This window comes from Balaenoptera acutorostrata, chromosome 12 (assembly GCF_949987535.1).
Source record: "Balaenoptera acutorostrata chromosome 12, mBalAcu1.1, whole genome shotgun sequence".
Taxonomy (NCBI): domain Eukaryota; kingdom Metazoa; phylum Chordata; class Mammalia; order Artiodactyla; family Balaenopteridae; genus Balaenoptera; species Balaenoptera acutorostrata.
Window position 1 is genome coordinate 30290323 of NC_080075.1, and position 23794 is coordinate 30314116.

General features: G+C 39.6%; 2 protein-coding genes across 8 annotated transcripts in view; one reads left to right on the top strand and one right to left on the bottom strand.

Moving 5' to 3' along the window:
- The first annotated feature begins 353 nt into the window (after nt 1-353).
- NAT8 (N-acetyltransferase 8 (putative)) lies at nt 354-2074 on the top strand. Its single transcript, XM_007198681.2, is given in 6 exon segments — nt 354-671; nt 673-727; nt 730-838; nt 840-987; nt 989-1008; nt 1010-2074. Coding segments are annotated over 6 exon segments (696 nt in total). The 5' UTR covers nt 354-527; the 3' UTR covers nt 1230-2074.
- A 106-nt stretch (nt 2075-2180) lies between these two features.
- The window catches only part of ALMS1 (ALMS1 centrosome and basal body associated protein), a 235882-nt gene continuing 214268 nt past the window's right edge, over nt 2181-23794 (bottom strand). Inside the window, exons 18-24 of one of the 7 annotated variants that reach the window (XM_057558483.1) lie at nt 15840-15957; nt 13898-14101; nt 13222-13451; nt 11979-12162; nt 9760-9823; nt 3676-3775; nt 2181-2429 (exon numbers count right to left, since the gene is read on the bottom strand). In XM_057558483.1, the coding sequence (XP_057414466.1) occupies nt 2385-2429; nt 3676-3775; nt 9760-9823; nt 11979-12162; nt 13222-13451; nt 13898-14101; nt 15840-15957 (945 nt within the window). In that variant the 3' untranslated portion in view covers nt 2181-2384. The other 6 variants (XM_057558482.1, XM_057558485.1, XM_057558484.1 and 3 more) reach the window with 6 other exon arrangements.

Genomic DNA, 23794 nt, shown 5'->3' on the forward strand with positions numbered 1-23794 from the left:
ACAGCCTGAAAATTTGCAAGCTAGTGGGAAGAAGCCTTTGTTGAAACCTGTACTTGGAAACACAGGACTACTGCAGTGTATGGTCCCTGGGAGAGGGACACACGCTTGGCTGCTGCATGGTGCCACCCCAACGTATGGAGAAGCTGAGAGAGCCAGGGAAAGGGGAAAGAGGGGGAGGGGAGGGGGCTTATAACCAGAGATTTGTATGTGTTATTTTATTAAATCCTCTACACAACTTCAGAAGGCAGGCTCTTAGAGAAGATTATGTAGCATGCCCAAGGTCATGCATGGAGACAGGATCAAATGCAGACCTTTCTGACTCTACACCTTCTCCCAGTGGTTGTGGCCTATTTCCTCTTGGGTAGAAGCAGAAAGACACATCCTTGAGCAGGGTCATCCCCGGTTCTGGTGGGTGGGAGGATAAGCCACTCACATGGCCTCTTCTCTCTCCCCCAGGGCTGCCAGGAAGTCACACAGGGACTCCTACCTCTCTCTTGAACTTTGAGATCCAGACACAGAAGTCTTCCATGGCTCCTTATCAAATCCACAAATACCAGGAAAATTATTGCAAATGGGTCGTGGGCTTGTTCTCCAAGGTGATGACCGAGCACCTTCCCACCACCTTCCACCACATCCTAAAGCTGCCCTGAACCCTTGTGCGCTTGCTTGCGGGGGCCCCTTGCCCTATTCCTGGTCTCTGGCTCCTGGGTCCTGGCCTTCGTGGCCAGCCCCCCCTCCTTGCTGCCCTGAGGTTTCTTGCCAAATACCCCTGGATCCAGTTTGAGATCATGTCTTTGCACACAGACATGTCTGACATCACCAAATCCTACTTCAGTGAGTGGCTCCTGCTTCTGGGTGGTTGAGTCTGAGGGGCAGGTGATGGGTATGGTGGGAGCGCTGCCTGTTAAGAAGCCCGCCCTGTGGAACGAGCAGTTGCAGCTGCTTCACCTACGTGTGGCCTTGGAGCACCGTGGTCAGGGGATAAGTAAAAGCCCTGGTCAGGACTGTCCGAGTCTGCGTGGGACCAGGGCTACAGCGAAGTGGTCCTCAGCACCAGCACACTGCAGTACTCTGCCCTGGCCCTTTAAAAGCGCCTCGGCTTCTGGAAGATGGGCTAGTTTTTCTTCTCCACAAGCTATAGGCTAGTTGCTGTCCCTGCAATTCAATTTATCTACCGTCTCCCCTCTGCTCAGGTCTCTCAGGCACTGGAGCAAGGAGGGGGCCTATGATCCGTTTCGTTGTGGATTAGTTAGGAGGGATCGGCTCTGCTGCAGTAATAAGCAAACCCTGAAGTCTCACTGTGACAGCACAGTAAAAGCTTACTGCTTGTTCACATTGGAACCCAATGGCCTGGGTGGTGGGGGGGCTCTGCTCCATTCAGTTTTGGGGGTTGCTACTGTTTCATTTATCTAGTGCCACGAGAATGTTGCATAAAAAACCACCACAAAATAATGATAAACATTTTTTTAGCTCATGAGTCTGTGGGTCGGCAGCTTGGGCTGAGCTCGGCTGGGCCGCCCCTTAGATCTCCAGGTGTCATGCTCTGCCTCTTCAGTGAGAGGAAATGCAAAGTCATGTGGAAAGGGCGTGGAGAAGGAGTGTGAGAAGAATCCACGTGAGAAGGATCAGGGCCAATGATGCCATCAATCTGCTATGGCCCCCAAGGTCTCTCCTGAAGGGGAAGAAGGCAGCCAGGGACAGAGTGTGGGATTTGACATGGACTAGACCTAGAAGTGGCACAACCCACATCCCACTGGCCAGGGCCAGGTCATGATTTAAATCAAGCTTCTGTTGCCTCTTGAGTTGTGTCTACTAAAGGCTAATGGCTCCAAAGGAAGCTGGAATGAGGCTAGGAGGTAGCTCTGGACCCAAGGCACCTGTGTCTGCTGAGAGTCTCTGGGCCCACCTGATGGTTACCCTAACCAGACACTGTCTGACACCAAGTCAACAAAAGGGCTCTCACCGTGTTATGCTGCATTTCTTTTCCTTGATTGGTGCTTTTAGATGGAAGTTCCCCACACACCTCAGGGAGACACTGCATAGCTCCCTGCACCTCTACAGATGGGAAATAAATAACCCTCTGCTGCTTGCTTTACTATGAGTCAATCAGAAGTCATTTTCTATAAAAACACATACAAAAAGGGACTTACTCTTGCCTAGAATTAAGATAATACCATTGTAACAAACATCCCTGTGGGCAAGGCCACTGTGGAGAAAGTATTGCTCCTAATCATTCTACCCAAGACTCTTTAGAAGGTTACTACTTCTAAATTACACATGGACAACAAGGTAAGTTTTATTAAACCAGACTCATAAAAGTAAGGATTGTGCTCCTCCAGGCTGATAAAATATATTTCCAAGGCTCTGAGGAAAATACTCTTATGTCAGTTCCAAGGAACTTTTCTCCCCAAGAGTTGATTGGTCACTTTCTGTGGAAGAAAAGAAAGGCAGGAAAGAAGTTAGATACTCTTGCCACTAGAGGCAGACAGCCACTCCTCACCCCAGACATGCTGCTGAAGAGACCAGTGTTGTTCTCCCCAAATCTTGTTTATCTTCCCCAGCTACAGAAACTATGGTAATTATACAAAAAATACTTCCTTAAGTGTTTAGGGAAGATGATCTGTAGTCTATTATAGTCTATACAGAAATATAATATTAATATAATCCTAACAGACTAATCCATCCATCAGTTCACAAACACACAAGAACAATAAGAGGCCTGGCCTTGTGATGCTGACACACCAGACAGGTCATGTAGTGCCTGGGGCGTCCCCACTTGAGGGAGCCCAGCCTGAGCTGCGGTATGCGCTCCAGAAGCAGCTCTCCAATCCCACATCGGTCTGGTATGAACTCGTCTCTTGGTTTCTGACTTTCAGAGTCCTCTGGGGGTGAAGTGAGGGGGTTGGGAAAGAAATGAGAACACTGGAGGATCTGGACCTTCAGGCATAGTAGCCCATCTGCTTTCTCAAGGAATTAATTGGTAGCAAGTCCCCTGGCCTGTGAGGTTCTGGGACTTGCAGTACCACTGATTCTACTGGGGCTGTGGGCAGGAAATGGTACTGGCTTCAAGGCTCTGAGTACCCAAACTGCCAACTTGTATGCTACACTTGGACATTTTCCAATTTATTTAAAAAGTTCTAGTGGTATATGATTCACCCATAAGGGGCATAAAAGTATCATTTGGGACTCTGGATGAAAACTCATCAGTTCTGAAAGATGTGGGCATTTCCAGCATGGCATCTAAACTGACACCCAAGTATGAAATTTGGTTTCATTCCAAATGTATGCCTGGAAGGTGCCTTATTTATTTATTTATTAAACAATTTTAAAACATTAAAACAATTTTTTTTTTGGCCGTGCCGTGCGGCATGTGGGATCTTAGTTCTCTGGCCAGGGATCAAACCTGTGCCCCCTGCAGTGGAAGCATTGAGTCTTAACCACTGGACCACCACAGAAGTCCCTGGAAGATGCCTTTTTTAGATTTGCCTTTCTAGATTTTCAGATTTGAAGTCTAGTTACAGGTGCTTTTATCTTCTAAATTTTAGTAGTGGTACAATGCATTATGAGCTTAAGTTCACTCTCCAAATGTGGTTAATTCAAACAGGTCAGATGTGTTTTTCTCAATTTCTCTTTCCCCTGATAAATCTCATCAATCCTGCTCTAGGACTGACTGACCTTTTTATATAGCTGGGCTCGCAGCCGGTATGACTTATATTCCGATCTCCTCTTTTCCTCTTCTCTCTTTTTCTGTACCTCTGGAAGCTGTTCGTAAACCCTTAGAAATGGCACCGATGGAAAGACAGAAAGCAGTGAGGTCACCTGACCACAGAGGCACACGATCACTCCTCCCCACAGCTCCGTAAGCTCTACTGCTCTCCAGGCACTCAGTCCCTCAGATGGGCTGTGGGCCTGTTGTGTGCCCAGCTTCCTGTTAGACACTTAGACACAAAGAACCCTGGCCTGGAGTGCTCATGATCTGAAAAGGGATACAGATAAAAACATAACAAAATCCTGCTAATAGTGGTTACTTATGGGAAAGAAGTGGAATAAGGGGTGGAGATGAACTTCTTTTCACTCTATATGGAAAAATGTATGGTTTCAATATAAGATAATGACTTTGTATTACTACCATATTTTTAAGCATGAAAAATAATGCAAAAGAAAATAATCATCATATCTACAAAATGCTACATAGAGTTATAGGAAAAGAAACAAAACTTATTCTGATTGAAGGAGGTCAAGGAAGACCAGAGAGGAGACTAAGCTTGAGGTAGGTCTTGAAGAATAGTTAGGAGCAGAAAGGGGAGGTGGGGAGAAGGGAGTGTTGGTAAGAATGGAGTCAAGGCTTCACGGAGAGAGTGTAGGGGAACAGGAGGGAAGCAGATGGGGTGAAGGTCTCCTAGTCATGTGAAAACCTTGGGCTCTGTCCTATCGGGGACTGGATGCCACTGATTTTAAGTAGGGAGGAACATGATCAAACATGCATTTGATAAATACACTCGAACTGGAAATAATGTAAATCTCCAACAAAAAAAGGACAGTTAAATTATGGGCTATAATAAAATTATTACAAAGCATAAAATGTTTCAAATAGTTTTTATGCTATGGGAAAATGTTCACAATACAATGTTAAGCAAAATAAAGCAGGCTACAAACCTGTATATATAGTATGATAAACAATCTGGGGAGAAAGAAGTGTGTTAACACAGGTCTCTGCAAAATCCCCATAGAAACAGGACTAGGGTTAGTTATGTTTAGATGGAAGAATTATGAGTGACATTTGTTTTCTTCTTTCTAATTTTTTCTATATTTTCCGAAGTTTTCTATAATCTGAAAAAAAAAATCATTGCTAATGATGTAGAGGCTCTGTGGGAAAGAGATTAGAGAAGATAAAGAGCAGAAGTGGGAGAAGAGCAGTCCTCCGAGAGCAGAGGCCAAGCCCGCAGCAAGGCAGCGAGGAGAATGGGCTGCAGAGCAATCGTGAAGGCGAGTCTCCGGGATGCACTAGCCGGCTGCATGTGCAGTGTGGGGTCACGGAGCTGGAGGCAATAGCTCCCCAGCTTTTCTAGCGGGTGAGTGGGTGGCCCAAGTAAGTGTGGGAGAGGAAAATGGGTAGTTCCACTTTGGACACAGTGAGGATAATCACTAACTGAAAACACAAAAGTGGAGGTCAGGAAAGAGACCAAAGAAGAACAAACATATATTTTAAAAAGTCACTGTTGATGAAAACCACACTGAGATAGCACATCAAATCTATTAGAATGGCTATTATCAAAAAAATAAGAGATAACAAATGCTGGTGAGGAGGCGGAGAATGTGCTCTGTTGGGGGGAATGTAAACTGGTGCAGCCATTATGGAAAACAGTGTGGAGGTTCCTCAAAACATTAAAAATAGAACTGCTGTATGATCCAGCAATCCCACTGAAGGAGATGAAATCATGATCTCAAAAAGATATCTGCACCCCCACGTTCATTGCAGCACTATTTATAATAGTGAAGACATGGAAACAACATACGTGTCCATCGACGGATGAATGGATAAAGAAAATGTGATATATATATCTACATATAATGGAATACATATAATGGAAAATGTGATATATATACATATATATACATATAATGGAATCACCATAAAAAAAGAAAAAAATCCTGCCATTTGCAACAACATGTATGGACCGTGAAGGCAATGTGCTAAATGAAATAAGTCAGACAGAGAAAGACAAAACTGTATGATCTCACTTATACGTGGAATCTAAAAACATCAAACTCATAGAAACAGAGAACAGAATGGTGGTTGCCAGGAGCTGAGGGATGGGGGAGTGGAGAGATGCTGGTCAAAGAGTATAAACTTGCAGTTTTAGGATGAATAAGCTCTGGGGAGCGAATATGCAGCACAGTGACTGTAGTTAACAACACTGCATTGTATACTTGAAAGTTGCTATGACAGTAGAGCTTTAATGTTCTCACTATAACAACAACAAGAAAAATAAAATGGTAATTATGTGAGGTGAAGGATGTGCTAACTAACTTTATTGTGGTAAACATTTTGCAATACAAATGCATGTCAAATCATCACATTACATAGCTTAAACTTATACAATGTTAAATGTCAATTATATCACAGTAAAGCTGGAAAAAAAGTCACGGTTAGAGAAGGGATAACAAAGGCCATTGGAAAAAAGACGAGTTATCCCAAGGAGAACATGTGATGTGAAGAGAAAATCTGCTTGGGCCAGGAAATGTTGTATTCTAGGGCTGGAAAGCTGGGAGTCGGGCTAATCAGAGTAGCCAGAAATTGCATTTTGTAAATGGATCCTTGAAAGCAATTACTACATACTATTGGAACTGTCTGTCTGCTCATGGTCTGGAGTCAACTATCTTTCATTTGTAGTACCTAGTCACATACCCAAATATATGCATTAATAAGTTAGTGAAAACACTTCTATTAAAGGACACATTGGAAGAAACACTTCAAGTTACGAGAGTCAGGTTCTCTCTTCTCCAAATCTCTTCTCTTACCAGAAACGTTTAAACACCTTTGGTAGAGGTAGGTGATGGGAAAAGATGATGAGTAACACAGAGATCCAGAGCTCCAAGTCCTCCACATGATACAGTTGAAGGAGTGCTGGGTGGGGAGCCTGCTGCCGGACTCTAACCCCAGCTCTGGCCCTGACTTGCTGGCAACCTCTCTCTGGGTTACAGTTTCCTAAAAGTTAAAGGTAGACTAGATGATCTTTAAGATCCCATTCAACTCTATGATTCTCACATGGAAGTAGATGGCTTCTTTGAAAGGGGGCCATATCAGAAATAAAATGGAACAGAAGTACTCTAATGAAAATGTATCAATTTAAAACCTGTCTCTTCCTAGAAGATGGGTATTTAATCCACCCCTACAACTATACTTACATTTTAAAGCACAGATACCTTTCAGAAGATGCCCTACCTCTTGCAGGCGAGCTTCATAGTCCCATATAGCAAGGACTCCTCTTGCTGAGGTTAGAGTGCTATTAGCTGCCACACAATGAACACTATGTAACTGCCATTAATTAAATTTTGTGACATTCAGAATGAAGCAATAATTCTCAACGTTTTTGGACTTTCGACACCTTTATACTCCTAAAAATTGAGGGCAATTTTGGTGCGTGTGGATTTTATCTATTGATACTTACTGTATTAGAAATTAAAACATTTAAAAAGAATTTAAAAAATACTTATTTCACAACCTAAGTGTCCATCAACAGATAATGGATAAAGAAGGTGTGGTATGTATATACAATGGAATACTACTCAGCCATAAAAAGAATGAAATTCTGCCATTTGCAACAACATGGATGGACCTAGAAGGTATTATGCTTAGTGAAACAAGTCAGACAGAGAAAGACAAATACTGTATTACATCACTGATGTGTGGAGTCCAGAAAATAAAACAAATGAATGCATATAACAAACCAGAAACAGACTCACAGATACAGAGAACAAACCACTGGTTACTAGTGGGGAGAAGGAAGGAGGGAGGGGCAAAATAGGGGTATAGGATTAGGAGATACAAACTATGTATAAAATAAATAAGCAACAAGGATATATTGTATAGCACAGGGAAATATAGCCATTAGTTTGTAATAATTTTAAATGGAGTATAACCTATAAAAATATTGAATCACTATGTTTTATGCCTGAAACTAATATAATATTGTAAGTCAACTATACTTCAATAAAAAAAACTTGTTTCTTAATTTATTAAAAAAAATAAGCCTGTTACATGCTAACATATAAAATAAATATACTTTCCAAAACAAAAATAAGAAGAGTGGCATGTTATACATATTTTGCAAATCTCTTTAATGTCTGGTTTCATAGAAGACAGCTGAATTCTTATATTTGCTTCTGTATTAAGTTTGCTGTTATATGTTGTTCTGGTTAAAGGGTACATTAACAAAAATCCAGTTTACACACATATGTAATTGGAAAAGAAAAGAGTATTTTAATATTCTTTTCAGATAATTGCTGATTTTCTTTTTTTTTTGGCTGCTCAGCTTTCGGGATGCAGGATCTTAGTTTCCCAACCAGGGACTGAAACTGTGCCCTCAGCAGTGAAAGCGCCAAGTCTTAACCACTGGACCACCAGGGAATTCCCTGATTTTCTTGATACTATACCAAATCTTGACAAGTGGTAGTTTAAATGTTGACATATTTACTTATATAATATGAAAAATATTACAATTATTTATGTCACTGCTGATCTCATCAGAAAAGTCTAAGTACTGGGAGATAGTCAATCTCAGAGTGGTAGACACAAGTTTTCTAGAATTCTATTCTTTGCTTGAAAGCTCAAATTTTCTCTTTGGCAATAAATACTGTCAGCTGTTTTCCTGGAGAAGTGACAGATTCACTTCCTCATTTTCAAGAAAATATCTGTCATATACCCAATTTGGAATAATTAGTTTATCAGTCATTCTTTCAAGTAAAAGCTATGTTCCATGAAAAAGGTAGCTAGTTCAGCTCACTACACAAACCAAGGCTTTTCCTTGAACCAATCATCGTATCTTGATATGCAGCAGAAGTGCTTTATGTGTACTTCCATTACACTGCTGCCATGTGGCTGTGAAGAATAAAATGCCAACTAGACTAGCACAGTTTGGTCCACTGTCTCAAATAGTGCTAAGGCATCAGCAGTTTCAGTCCTCCCTTCATTACTTTTGCATCATCTGTACAAATGTCAATATAGATAAAAAGACACATAATATCCTAGTATTATTTCGAAATTTGTTTTGACCTGGCAAATCCCCTGAAAGGGTCTCAGCAGCTTCCAGAGGCCCACGGACCACACTTGGAGAACCACTTGATTAAAGCATCCCTTTGAAATACCTATAAGGAAATGGTTTACTAAATGGAGAGTAAAAAGATTTCAAGAGGAATGCTTTAATTACCTAAGATAAATTGTTTTCAAGCACTATGCCAACTATAAAACTGTTCTTATTAAAGGAAGTCTCCAGTGAACCCCTAAGAGGTAACCAACCATTAACTTAGTTATTCTATGGCAGTCTCATGAGCAATATATGCATATCTCTAATTAATTAATTGCTAATGAATGCAAAGGCACGAAATTTAAAAAGGTAAAAAATTAGTCTTTTTCCAACCTCTGTACCCCAGTCACTCAGTTCCTTGTCCCAAAGGCAACAACTATTACCAATTTTTTGTGTATCCTTCCAGAGATAGTCTATGCATGTACAAGTATATGCATCTATGTAAGCACAAATACTTTTTTATTAAAGACTATAAATGGTGGCAGTGTACACATGCTTCTGAAACTTGATTTTTTTTTTTTAAGCCTAATTTACTGTGTCTTGGAAACCATTCCCCTATCTCTCATTGTACTGGATACAATTCCTAGTAAAAGGATTGCCTAGATGTAAGGTCTCAGATATTTACTTTTATTTAAAAATATTTTTTATTTATATTTGTTTCTAACAAACACAAGCCTGATTAAGGCAAGCAAATTAGTGGCGATTCTTTGTATTTTTTATATATGAGGCATCCATACCATGATCTGCTATTTTTCATTTCATTTTTAGTGCCATAAGTGAGAAACTATTTTTATAACTAATTTTCTCATAATGTATTGTTTTTTGGTTTTTTTTTACCTCTCATAATGCTTTAACTAGAGCATAATGCCTTTATTCTGGGGCCAAGCTATAGCTCCTGACCATTTGGTGGCCTGATTTATACTTTTATAGTTACTTATTCTTTTGGCCTTACCATTTAGACCGCTGAATCATTTCCTTCTTTCCAACAGGCCTTTTCTTTTGGGCAACCAGGAAGCCTAAGCAAAAGAAGAACAGGTTTTTTTAATGGATTGTGTCTTTTTTTTTTTTTAATTGAGGTATAGTTGATTTACAATATTACATAAGTTTCAGGTGTACAACATAGTGATTCACAATTTTTAAAGGTTATACTCCATTTATAGTTATTATAAAATATTGGCTATACTCCCTATGCTGTACAATATGTCCTTGTAGCTTATTTATTTTATCTCTGAATCCCCTACCCCTATCTTAGCCCTCCCCCCTTCCCTCTCCCCATTGGTAACCACTAGTTTGTTCTCAATATCTGTGAGTCTATTTCTTTTTGTTATATTTACTGGTTTGTTGTATTTTTTAGATTCCACATGTAAGTGATATAATACAGTATTTGTCTTTCTCTGTCTGACTTATTTCACTAAGCATAATACCCTCCAGGTTAATCCATGCTGTTGCAAGTGGCAAAATTTCATTCTTTTTTATGGCTGAGTAGCAGTGGTGTCACCCATACCAGCCCCTAAAAACTGAAGGACCTGTGACTTGATTTCTCTCTCTGTTTCCATACCAGCCCCTGAGAGCTGAAGGACACTTGCCCTGATTTATCTTTGTGTTTGTTTCAAAAGTACCTGGCATTTGGGAGAGATGTTTTGCAGCTGTACTTTGAGAGATACATGCTTTGAGAGATATATAGTGGTGAACTCCCCCAAACCGGTTCTGACTTGACCATAAGAACAAGCGTGCACAGATGAAACCTGGAAGTGTCCAAAAGTTACCTTTGCTTCATTACCATGCTATGATCTCTGCTCAAAGGGGGCATTTGTACTCTGCTAGGCACAATCTGTGCCATGTGCGAAGGACCATGGAAGATTGTGCATGCCTTGGCTGCCCCCGGCTGCCCCTGAAAATCTCCACCCCTTTCCTTAAGCTCTAATGATCTATCTGCCTCCTAACCCTTAAAATCCCTTACTCTGCTCCCTTCAGGGAGAAAGTATCTTTAGAACATGAGCTCTCCTTTCTCCATTCCTTGATCAATGAATAAAGTCTATGCTCTGCTATGTTGAACCTGGTCTCATTCAATTGACATTTGTGACTCTAGGCAGAGGACCCATTGAGGGGTCCCCGACACTTAGGGGATCAGTAACGGGATAGTGTCTTAATAAGGAAGGGTGTGTTGCTCAAGAACTGTGAGAGGGAGCTGCTAGGACTTTGCGACCCTACCCTGAGCTGGCAGTGCTGGGTGGTGAGTAATGGCCAAGGCCAAGGCCAGGGTTAGACTATGATGACTATGATAGCAGCCTGAGGCTTCTGAAGACACAACACTGTGGCACAGACTAGACAGTGTGCATTGAAACACTGACCAGTTTACAGGTAAGGCTGTGATGAAAGCATTAGGTAGTACTTTATAGTTTTCACAGATTTCACATATTATTTTATTGAGATCTTACATCTAGCATAATTGTTAAGAGAACAGACTCTAGCGCCAGCCCACCAGGGTTCAAATCCCAGTTTAACAGGTGTGTAAATCTTGGGCAAGGTACTTAATCTCTCTTTGGCCCAGTTTTCTCATCTGTGAAACAGGGATATTAACAGTATCACCTCAGAGAGGTTCTGTAAGCATTAAACAAGAACAATGTCTGGGCAAAACATAAGGGCTATATAAGTATTTATTATTATTATTATTATTATTGCTACCCTATGAGGAAGGCAAGCCTGGAATCAGCCCCAAGCCCCTCAAAACATTGTACTTTTGGAACTAACTTGCTCATGGTGACAGAGCTGGTTTTTAAAAACACCATTCTTGGGAATTCCCTGGCGGTACAGTGGTTAGGATTCCGTGCTTTCACTGCTGAGGGCCCGGGTTCAATCCCTGGTCAGGGAACTAAGATTCCACAAGCCACGTGGCGCCCCCAAAACAAAAACAAACCCAAACACCATTCTCACTGCACACTCTCATTTTTAAAGTGTAGTGACAGGGCAAGAGTAACTGGGCTTATTTGGATTGTGAAGGTGCTGAGAGCTAAATTGGGCAGGTTCTGCTACCTAAGGAGATTTGAGTCTCAACAAGCAAAAGGTCACTTTCTGGCCTGTAACTAGCCTGGCACTGAGCGGTGCTGCCTTGCATGAAGCAGACCTTGCCCTCTCTACCAAGTAATAGGAAAGTGAACAGGAAGAGTATACCTCTCTTAGGGAGCAGGTGCGTGGCGTCCCGGTGGCCCTGCCATCCTCGCACAGTGTTGAACAGTGCCTCCCGTTCACTCTGTAACATGTTCTGCAGCTTCCTCTCCTGGACTATAAACTTCAGGCGCTTTATCCGTTCCCCAGAGCGGGAGATGAAGTCAGGTCTGTGAAGTTGCAGTGATTCCTGAGGAGGAGAAAAAGCCCCCAACCTCACATTAATGCCGTAGGCTTTTCTCCAAGGGCCTAGAAAAAACAGTACCTGCCTAACAGGTTTGGAAAGCCTGTTTGTAACTTATAGAAAATATCTAGAGTTGAAGAATTATCTAACAACTCCCTGTGTGGGAAAGCTCCAGTAGGAAAATCAGAGGGATCAAAGAAATGCCTTTGGAATAAGTCAAGAACTAAGACTGTGGCAATTACAGCTCTCCCCAGTGTTGATGGGATAAAGCTTGGCCCATTGTGCTATTTTTAATTTCCCTTCAAAGAAATACATCATTAAAAAAAAAATTTTCTGTACTTCCCTGGTGGCGCAGTGGTTAAGAATCCACCTGCCAATGCAGGGGACACAGGTTCGATCCCTGGTCTGGGAAGATCCTACAGGCCGCGGAGCCACTAAGCCCTCGTGCCACAACTACTGAAGCCTGCGCGCCTAGAGCCTGTGCTCCGCAACAAGAGAAGCCACCGTAATGAGAAGCCTGTGCACCACAAGGAAGAGTAGCCCCCACTCGCCGTAACTAGAGGAAGCCTGCGTGCAGCAATGAAGAACCAATGCGGCCAAAAATAAAATAAATAAATAAATAAATAAATTTAAAAAACAAAACAAAAACATTTTCTTTAGCTCCCCAGGTACTTATAAAGAAGAGAGCCGGTGCCTTTAAAACCCTGTGTTAAGCAGAAATAGGAGTTATGTAAATGCAGGAACAAATATAAGGCTGCCGCAAACATGAGGCCACTACTGCACTCCACGTGCTGGTATCTGTCTACAAACCCAATGAGCAGCTACACAACATCCTCCCCTCTGTTGCCTTGCCCCCAGATACTGAGGGTGATGCACGATTTATAACGGCTAACAGTAAGGCAGCCTTTGATTAATGAGTGTGAGAACAGATGAACTGTGGAGGTGCTAGAAACGAGGATCACTTGACTGCACTTCAGAAAGCCAAGTCACAGGTTTAACTCTTTTGTATCCTGCCCCTTCCTCCTCCTTAAACCTATGGCTAAAATTAACTCAATGTCATTGTACCTGTAGGGTTGCTCTCACAAATGGCTTCAGTGGATCTCTGCCTGGGCCTGCTAGTGAACTGCGGCTGTCCGTGTGCTGTCCTTGCCAGTTCTGTTCCTGTAGTGGCTCCCTCCCAGGTGTGGTGTTGGTTACTGGTGCAAAGCAGGAGGCACCAGGGCCATGAAACTCGGGCAGGTTTTCCTTCTTAGGACCAGACTTCACATTTTCCACAGGAACAAACCATGAAACGCCTATAGGAATTATTTTTAAGAAAAAAAAAAAGATTTTTCACTGTTTTCATCAGAGACGTGCATAATATAGGCTCTCAGGGACTCAGCTGTCAGAGGCCACCAGGATGCCCTGGAGTCTGCTTAACTGCAGGTGGGACTCAGTAATTGTAGTGTTGGATGCAGTCAGCCCTCTGTATCCATGTACACGGAATCCTTGGATTCAGGGGGCAGTACTGTGCCATTTTATATAAAGGACTTGAGCATCCATGGATTTTGGTATTCATGAGTGGTCCCGGAACCAATCCCCTGCAGATACGGAGGGATGACTGTACTTTGAAAATTTGCCAAGGTGGTGCTGGGGAAAGATAGGGTCAACATTAAGTCATTTAGAAGCAAAGAATCTTAGCTTTGCAAAAGACTTGAAATTCACTAGTTTTTCTACTAAGAAAGCAGAATTAGAAACTGACCTTCCCAGCAGCTCTGCTTATTCTTCCTTAACTTTCTGTCCCCAAGATAATTGGTAAGGAGTCTTTTCTCTTCTATCTTTTCTTCTGACCAAGAAGTCACATCACTGTCCTCTTCTACTCTAGCCTCGCTAGAACTTGGAGTTGGGAAAGTCATTCCAACATCTCGAGTGTGTTTTCTGACACCATTCACAATCTCCAAGGTACCTAAGGGGAAAGATCACAGCTATCTCTGGGAAGAGCCTTGAGACTTGGTTGGCAGGTATATTCAAGTCAGTAAATGAAAACAACTTAAAAAAAAAATTAATCATTTATTTTCTATTCTGCAAAGAAAAGGAATTGAGAAGATAATTTTCATATCTAAATCTGGTAAAATAGGGAATTCCTGGCTGTCCTGTGGTTAGGACTCCACACTTCCACTGCAGGGGGCACAGGTTCGATCCCTGGTTGGGGAACTAAGATCCCACGTGCCGCGCAGTGTGGCAAAAAAAAATAAGTAAATAAAATAAATAAATAAATCTGGTAAAATATTCAAAACAATCGAGACACATTTTTAACAAGTATCGTTATGTAAAAATATTTGTTGAAGATAGTGCTCTGAATGAATGCAAAAGACAATGCAAGCAGAGTTGAAAGGTGATATAAACTGTTTTGTAATCATATTATTGTACTTACTACATCAAGCCTCTTCAAAGTTTTATTGTAATTTCGGTATGTGAGATTTTATATTTCCTTATTTTTTAGAACAAGTTTGAGTTGTATTTTCTCTTATTGTCATCAGAAAGTATTCTAACTATGATAGGTAATATACATGTTTTTCTTATTATGATACCTGAATAAGGAAGGGTAGTTTCACTATTATCATTAGAGTTGGATTTTTTTATTCCACTTCAGTAAATGAAAAAAATTTAAGCCTTCAAAATCGCAGGCTACTGCTTCCTCTTGGGTGGGGTGAAGGGGTATGAGGGAGAGAGAAGAAGAGAGGGAAGACGAGGGTAGAGATAGAGAGATGGAGGGTGTGTGTGTCTGTGACAGAGAGAGAGAGGGAGAGAGCGTTTTCATTTGTCAGTTTAGATATTAGAGGGAAAGAACTACTAATATGGATTCAATGGGAAAAGGATTTCAGTTCTGGTCCCAAGTGAGAGGGACAGTAAGTGCTTATAGTCCTACTGGCAGTTACCCAGGTAAGGAAGAGGTTAACAGATGTAAAGACATGACTCGAAGGGAAAAATAATCAAGGGGCAAGTTTATTTCTGTGTTATAAAGTCAAAAGATATAGGAAGTCATAAAGTGAAAAGCCTCCTTCCCACTCTTGTTCTCCATTCATTAAGTTTATAACCCTGTGATTCCAGAGAATTTTTTGCACACATTCAAGCAATTCTCTTCCTCCCTTTATTTTTTAAATACATGTAGTAGCATGCTATACACTATTTTGTACCTTGCTTTTTCTTTTTAACTATATATCTTGGAGATCTTGACCTATTACTAGCAAGAGCTTCCTCATCCCATGTAGGCCTTCATTATATGGATATACAATAACTTATTTAACAATTTGGCTACTGATGGACATCTAAGTTGATTTTACTTTTCTGCTTATAATAAACAATACTCCAGTGGTTAATTTTGTACACTTGCCATTTTACACATATGCACTGTATATTTATAGGCTAAACTCCTAAAGTAAAAGTGCTGGGTCAAAGTAATTTTGATAGAAACTGCCAAATAGGGGTTGTACTCCCAACTTATATTCCTACTAGAATGTACCTATTTCCTTACAGGCTTGCCCACAAACTTACTATCAAACTTAGATTTTTGTCAATCTGATAGGTGACAAATGGCATTTAAGTATAGTTTTAATCTTCATTTCTTTTATTGTGAGGTTAAGTATCTTACCATAGTTTTAAGTGCTTCCTGTATTTCAATGGAAATGTTTAAATTAATTTACCTGCTTGTATGCCCTTATTTAACATATGTACATTTTGCTTGTTGCCAAGGGTAGAGCTCGAGCTCCAGAAACTGCTGGTAGAAGACGAAACAGAGTCAGAAGAAATATGGTCTGTCACCTGGAAAAACAAGAGATCCTGTCATCATTACCTGTAGTCAATGGCGCAGTTACCCAAAGGATAAGAAAATACTATCACCAAGATCCCTTTCTAATTCAGTTCAAACTGTTGAGATGAGGTTGCCAGGAAGCTTGTGGCAATGTGAACATGCTACTGCACACTTCGGGATGGGGAGGGGATGCTGCTGCAGTTGGACGCGGGCCTGAGCTGTTTTAAGAAGGCAGGACAGACTGGCTATGTTCCCAGGACTTGAAAAAACTCTGAAGAGGATGCGAGACAAAGATTAGCCTGGTGTGCCTTCACAGTGAAATTCTGAGTTGACACCAGCATAAAATTTTGATGAGAGATAAAGAAGGCAGGGGATAACTAAAGAGAGTGAGTGATGAACTGCAGAGAGTGCTTTCCAATAAGATCCGACTTAGAAACTTAAAGGGTAAATGCCAAAGACCTGAGAGGCGCCATGAGAAGTCCTGAATGAGTGGAATACTGCAAAAAGCACTTAAAGATTTGAGCCCAAAAGGTTGTTTTTAGCAAGTAGAGCAATAAAGGGAGTTGATGGTGGAGTGTTAGTGGATGACAAAAAGATTACCAAAATATAGTCGAACAAATATGATATAAAATAGTATTTCTTAAACTTGTTCATCAGAACAATCTCCTGAGGAAGGGTCCTAACCCAGAACAATGAATTGGAGTTTCTAGGTGAGGGCTCTGGGCATCTACATTTTGAATAAATGTCAGGTGCTTGTCTACTTAAGCACATTTGGTAGAGTAAATTGAAGCCCAAGTCAGGAAAGGAAACAGAGTATCTGCTTCCCTGAACTAGATAAACTATATTTCAGGGTCTTCAGGGAATTTGCAACAGATCCTGGAGGAGACGGGGCTGGCTAAGTTACATGTCTGGGGACAGGAAATACTTCAATTTTCAAAAAGATAAGCAATGCAAACTGTGGGGTTTAATAATGATGACCTGTAAAATTCTAGCATGGATCACAAATTTGATAATTTGCAAGCATTTGGAGGTTAAAGAAAAGATGAGAAAATTTTAGCCAAGGTTCATTAAGGCTGGCAGAACAAGCCCTGCCAGGTTAGCCTTGTTTTTCCTAGTAGACATGGTCACAACTAGATTTGAATAAAACAACAAACTTTCTCATTACATACTTGAGGGCAAGATGGAGGTATAGGGGTTGAAGGATAAGTTGGTGGAACCAGCTTTCCCATATAATGCACATCTGGGAGGGCCGAAAGGGCTGTCAAGATCCCAAATAATAACAGGAATGATAGGCCAAATCAAACAAGGGATAATTGTAAGGCCCTACACATCAGGCAGGAGGAATAGCAGCAACTCCGATGCAGTAGAAAAAGCTCTGAGTCGGGTGTCCAAAGACCTAAACCAGTCTCAGATCTCCCCTTTACTAGCTGTCTCTACTTGAGCAAACCATAATCTCTGTGCCAGTTTCCCCATCTAGAAAAGGGAACACCTAAATTTCTGAAATTATAGAACTGTTACAAAGAACAAATGATTTAGATTAAAAAATGTAAAAAGCTACTAATATAAAACTATGAGACTATGATGCTGTTAAATCAGTATGTATGAAAGGGTGGTGAGGAAGATCTGACTGGCAATATACTATAATTTTTCTGCAGCTGTTTTAAAAAAAAGAGAGAGAGAACACTTTATGCACTAAAATGGACTTTCAATATAGACTGTCAAGTACAAAAAACAAAGATTGCTGCCATTTTTGTGAAAAGGGAAGAAAACATATGCAGTTACTTTTTTATGTATAAAATATCTGTGAAAGAACAGAACCCAGATTGGAAAGGAAGAAGTAAAACTTTCTATTTGCAGATGACATGATGCTATCAGTAGAAAATACTAAGGAATCCGAAGTATTAGAACTAATAAATAAGTTTAGCCAGACTGGAGAATACAAGATCAACAAGATAAAAAATCAATTGTATTTCTATATTCTAGCAATGTGCAATCTGAAAATAAAATTAAGGAAACAAAATCAGGGAATAAATTTAACAACATAAGTGCAAGGCTTGCACACTGAAAATTATAAAACATTGGTGGGAGAAATTAAAGGTTTAAATAAATGGTGAGACATTCCACATATGTAATTTAAAAATGGACAAAAGATTTGAATAGACATTTCACCAAAGAAGATATAACAGTGGCCAATAAACATATGAAAAGATGTTCAACATTATCAGTCATTAGGGAAATACAAATTAAAATCACAATGAGATACTACTTAACACCCACTAGGATGGCTATAATAAGAAAGATGGGCAGTACTAAGTGTTGACAAGGAAGTGGAGAAACTGGAACCTTCACAAACTGCTGCTGAGAATGTAAAATGGTACAGCTACTTTGGAAAACACTTTGGCATTTTCTTAAAAGCTAAACATAAACTTACCATATGACCCAGCAATTCCAGTCCTACATATATATGCAAAAGAAATGAAAACATATGTCCACACAAAAACTTTTACAAAAATGTTCATAGCACCATGATTCACATTATCCGAAAAAATAAAAAAATCAAACAATCCAAATGTCCAACAACTGGCAACTGGATAAACAAAATGTGGTAGAGCCATACAATGGAATACTAACCAGCAATAAAAAGGAGTACTGGTACACACTATAACAAGGATGAATCTTGAAAACATCATGCTAAGAAGCTAGATGCAAAAGACTAGATATTATATAATTCTATTTACATGAAATGTGCAGAAAAGGAAAAAGGCAGATTGGAGGTTGTCTGGGGCTGGGAATGTGGATTGATTGCAAACAGGTATAAGGGACATTTCTGGGTAACAGAAGTGTTCTAAAACTGCATTATGGTGGTGATTGCACAGCTCTGTAAATTTACTAAAAATAATTGAATTGTATACTTAAAATGGATGTATTTTATGGTATGTAAATTAAACTTCTATAAAGTGTTTTAAAAATCTCTGTAAAGATATGCAAGAACAAGTCACACTGAGTAGCTCTGGAAAGGAAAGATGGGTGCCTGGGAAACGGGAGAGGGAAGACACTTTATCAAATACTCCCTTATATATTTTTAATTTTGTACCATGTATTATCAGTTTAAGAAATGAGAATAAACAAAACAAAAACTTATAAGGAAGAGTGTGGTAATAAAGGTTTAATGGCTTTGGTGAGTTCAATAGGAGTAAAACATATGTTAGGCCATAGAAATGTTCTAGCTTACAGAAAGGAAGATGATAAATCCTCTGTCACCACCTGAAGCACAACATGCTTAGTTCAAAGGGACATGCTTAAAAACAGGATGTCAACAAATAGGCCCAGAAGCTGTCAACTTAGGAAAGGGGAGTAGAAAGGATGACCTGTGAGAAATGGTTCAAAGAGTGAAGACCTGAGGGAAAATACTTCAGGGAAGGAAGTGGGGACCTGAGAGGTAGAAGATGAGGTCTCTTTTGTGCCTTCAGAGAGCAGAACTGGAAGCAGAGCCAGGAAATCTAGTACAGGCAGATTCTGGATCTTTTTAAGTTTTAAAACCTTTGCCAGCTGGAGCCTTAGACAAATGAAACAAGTTGCCAATGAGCGGCAAGTGAGTGGTGGAGCTGTTGAAGCAGAGGCTGGAGCACCCTGTGGAGCAGAGGCAGCGGAAGTGTTGACGGTCCCTTCCGAGAACGAGTCTGAGAACCTCTGGCACTTCCAGAGGACATGGTATGCACCGCTGGGTGTAAAGCACACACGTTTACATCTGATTAAATGAGGAGCCTTGGTGTGTGTGTTTCTGCTTCTAGTTTCAATCTTTCTGATTAAGTTCATTCCTGCCTATAAAACGGTAAACATTTAAAAATAGAAAATACTCTAAAAATAAATTCTTTCTCAACAAAATGTATCTAGTTAGCCCTCTAGAATGCTGAAAATCAAAAGGACAGACGACAACAAGTGTTTTCAAGGATGTGGAGAAATGGGAACCTTCACACATTGCTGCTAGGAATGCAAAATGGTAACAATACTTTGCATAACAGTCTGGTAGTTCCTCAAATGGTTAAATATAGAGTTAACCGTATTATCCAGAGTATATCCTTTTGTAGGCATATGCCCAAAAGAAATGTAAAATACGTCCACACAAAAACTTGTACATGGATGTTCACAGCAGCTTTGTTAATAGTAGCCAAGCAGTGGAAGAAATCCAAATGTCCAGTAACTGATGAATAGATAAGTGAAATACGTATATTCATACAATGGAATATTATTTGGCCATAAAAAGCAAAGAATACATGTTACAATGTAGATGAACTCTGAAAATATTAAGTGAAAGAAGCCAGTCACAAAAGATCACATATTGTATGACTCCATTTACATGAAATGTCCAGAATAAAGAAATCTATAGCGACAGAAAGCAGCTTAGTAACCACAGCCGGGGCAGGGGCTGGGGCAGGGGTGGGAGATTGGGAGAAATGAGTGACTGCTAATGTATATAGGGTGCTTATGGTAGGTGTTGAAAATGTCTTAAAATTAAATTGGGGTGATGGTTGCACAACTCTGTGAATATACCAAAACACACTTAACAGTACACTTTAAATAGGTGACTTTTATGGTATGTTAAAGATCTCAAGAAAGCTATAACAATGTGTTTATTCATGTACGCAAACTGAAATACATGTCGATTATGAAGACTTATTTGGAGAAAAAAGCTGCTCGTGCTCTCTGTTCTTATATCTTCTGTTACTGAATCAGGGGTACAAGAACAATGGAAGGTGATCAACAGCGTCATTTCCATTTAACAGTGGACAGTCCGAACAAAAATGTGGGCGCTGGGTATTGTACGTTTGGTGCAGCGCTACACACACTACGGCTAGCGCTAAGTGCAAACCGTCAGAACCGTGCCGTCACGCTACTTTGACTTCCACAGATTCAATCAATAACCACAATTCACAGGTCTGCACTGTGTGTGACAATTTGTGCTGAGGACCCACCATGGGATAGAACATAGAATTGTTGCTGAATTCATTTACAGATGCTGTCGGTAAACCACAACAATCCACTTTCCTTAGTCCGTGGGAGAGTCTCAGGCATTTCCTCTAATGATCTCATCATCCCTTAGCACCCGGATGTGAATCAACCCACTCAGTTCTCTGCAACTGGGCTTACACATAAAGATTGAAGTGACTACAAGTCAACTCACATTATCAGCTACCATGGTTTAAGCTTTCTGTTGCAGAGAGTCTTAAAAGGAGATACACACTGGCTGGCTTCTTCTGTTATAATTTCTATTATTGTGAGAGTAAACTCACCTGTTCTTGCCTTATTACAACTTGGGAAAAAGTAACTGCCACCATCTCAGAGATGTTTCAGGCTTTTTGTAGTACTTTTTAGTTTAATTAAAATCTAGGTGAAATTCATTCCCGTATTCATTGATCAGACAAACCATCATAGAGACCCAGGGGAAAAAAAAAAAAGCTTTTCAATTAAATAATGACTTCTTAGGTGGAAACTGAGCTTAGGAAAACATCTCTAATATAGGAAAAAGGCTGTATTTTCTTACATCACCTTATACAGCTATTCTTCATGTATGAAGATTGTTATTGCTGACCTTCTGCCGGCAAGGTGCCTGCTGAAAGATGCTTTTCTTTCAGAAAAATGGGTTTATGCTAATTTATTTATAACCACTAAAGTTTAGGACCAGAGATACACATTGATAAGACAGAGTCAAAATTAGAAATACAGTCGATGGCACCAAAAGACAGTCTTTTCTTGTGAAAAGTTTTTAGATACGCACAGTTCAAACTGGCAACTGGCGTTTCAGAACGAAAACTTACTAGCTCGTCTGCCCCCAAAATAACATTTTGACGTAGATTTAATTCTGAAAGGCAAGATTAGAACTTCTAAAAGCAGGAACTAAGGTGATAACTGTCTATTAGTCACCATCAGAAAATCAGAACTGGTCAATTATTTCCGCAAGTATGGTAGATGATAACTCTAATATATCCTCCCACTCAAATCAAAAATGCATTGCGCCTGCAGAATGGTCCTCAGAAAATTTCTTTTCATACATGAATGAGTAAAGATTGCAGAGACATAACGAATCTGAATAATGCCAAAATTCAAAGTATGGCCATGAGACTGTATAGTTAAAATGTAATGGAAGTACTTGTCATTAGAACCGAGGTCAAGAAACTAACAGGATGGTAAGGTTTCCCAGATAATGGCTGGGTTTGCGGTAGAAAAGAAAGAAAATCAAGAGCTAAAGTCCTCAATTAATATACAGGAAAAACTGGAAGGTTAGCAAATGATCATTAAAATCTTGTAGAGGGTCGTAGAGCTAGATGACATAAGTCCCAAAAGATTTTCTATCAGGTTTGAAAAATTATGGTGTGGAAGTGACCTCTCACTCTCTTTTCTTCTCTGCATTCTCTGAAATCTTTCCTCTTAGCTTTAGTATTTATGAGGATTATGATCACCTTTTTTACATGGATGGCTCTAAAATCTTTATTCCACTCATGACATACTCATGAGGTCATATGTATCTATGTTTTTAGATATTTTCACTTGGATGTTTTGATCTAATTTCAAGTTTAATAAATAAAACTCCTTCATATTTCAGTCAGAATTAGTTTCCTCTTCCAATCTCTCCATTTTGATAAGGTGTTTGCATAGTATTTTAGTTGCTTTGGGTAGAAATTTCAAAAGAACCACAGCTATTAATTACCAAGTCCAAGTGATGAGAGTCCAGCTTAGTTTCTTCTCATAAATTAATTGATGAATATCACTTTCTTATTTAAAAATCTCTACTGACAATTAGCTAAACATTTGGCAATAAAATTATATCTAGACACACAAAATAAATTCCATGTGGATTAAGTGTTTAAATGCATTGCCCTCCACCCTAAATAAGTATTAAAAAAAAAAAGAGAATACTTTTTTATAATCTTATGGTTGGGGACATCTTTCTTAGCGTGGAAAAAATAAATAAAGAAGTTGAATACACAACGCTATTACACTATTAATACAATATAAATAATGCTCAAGAATTAATAAGAAAAATTCTTCAGAGAAAAATGGGCAAAGGATATAAGCAGCTAATTCTCAAAACAAGAAATATAAAGAGCAATCTCTGAAACCTAATGTTTAAAAAATGCAATTTAAAGCAATGAGTTTTTTCACACATCAGAGTAGCAAATATTAAAAAGACTGATACTACCCATAGTTGGCAAAAGAATGAAGAAACACATCCTCTCATACTTTTGGTGGGCATATATATTTGTACAAAATTCCTGGAGGGCACATAGTTAGAGGTGGGGAGGTCTACAGATTACTGACACTCTCTTAAATTTCTATTATTAATGATCTACTTAGGATTTAAAACTTCTTGGTCAATTCTGTTAATTTATATTTTCTTAAAAAATCACCCATCTAATTTAGGTTTTAAAATATATCAGCCTAAAGTTGCATACAGTAATCTTTTTTTAAAAAAATCACTTTTTTGACTGTGGTTATACCCTTCCATACTATTAGTGTTGATCCTTTTCCTCATGGTCAGAATAACCAGAGATTTGGTCTATTTTTTTTTTTTTTGAAAGAACCAGATCTTGGTTAAATCGATCAATTCTGGGGACTGATTTATAGAATGCTTATTTCAATTATTTCCCAGTTGAGTTTGTTGAACTAAAATATCATTGAAGGCTATATATTTTCCTCTAAATATAGATTTAGTCACATCCCGTAAGTTTTGGATATGTGCTTTTACTGTCATTAATGAAAAAAAATTCTATAATCTCAATTTTGAGTTCTCCTATAGCCCAAAAGTTTAGAATGTTTTAAAATGTTTATTTCAGGAAAAAGTTATAGTTG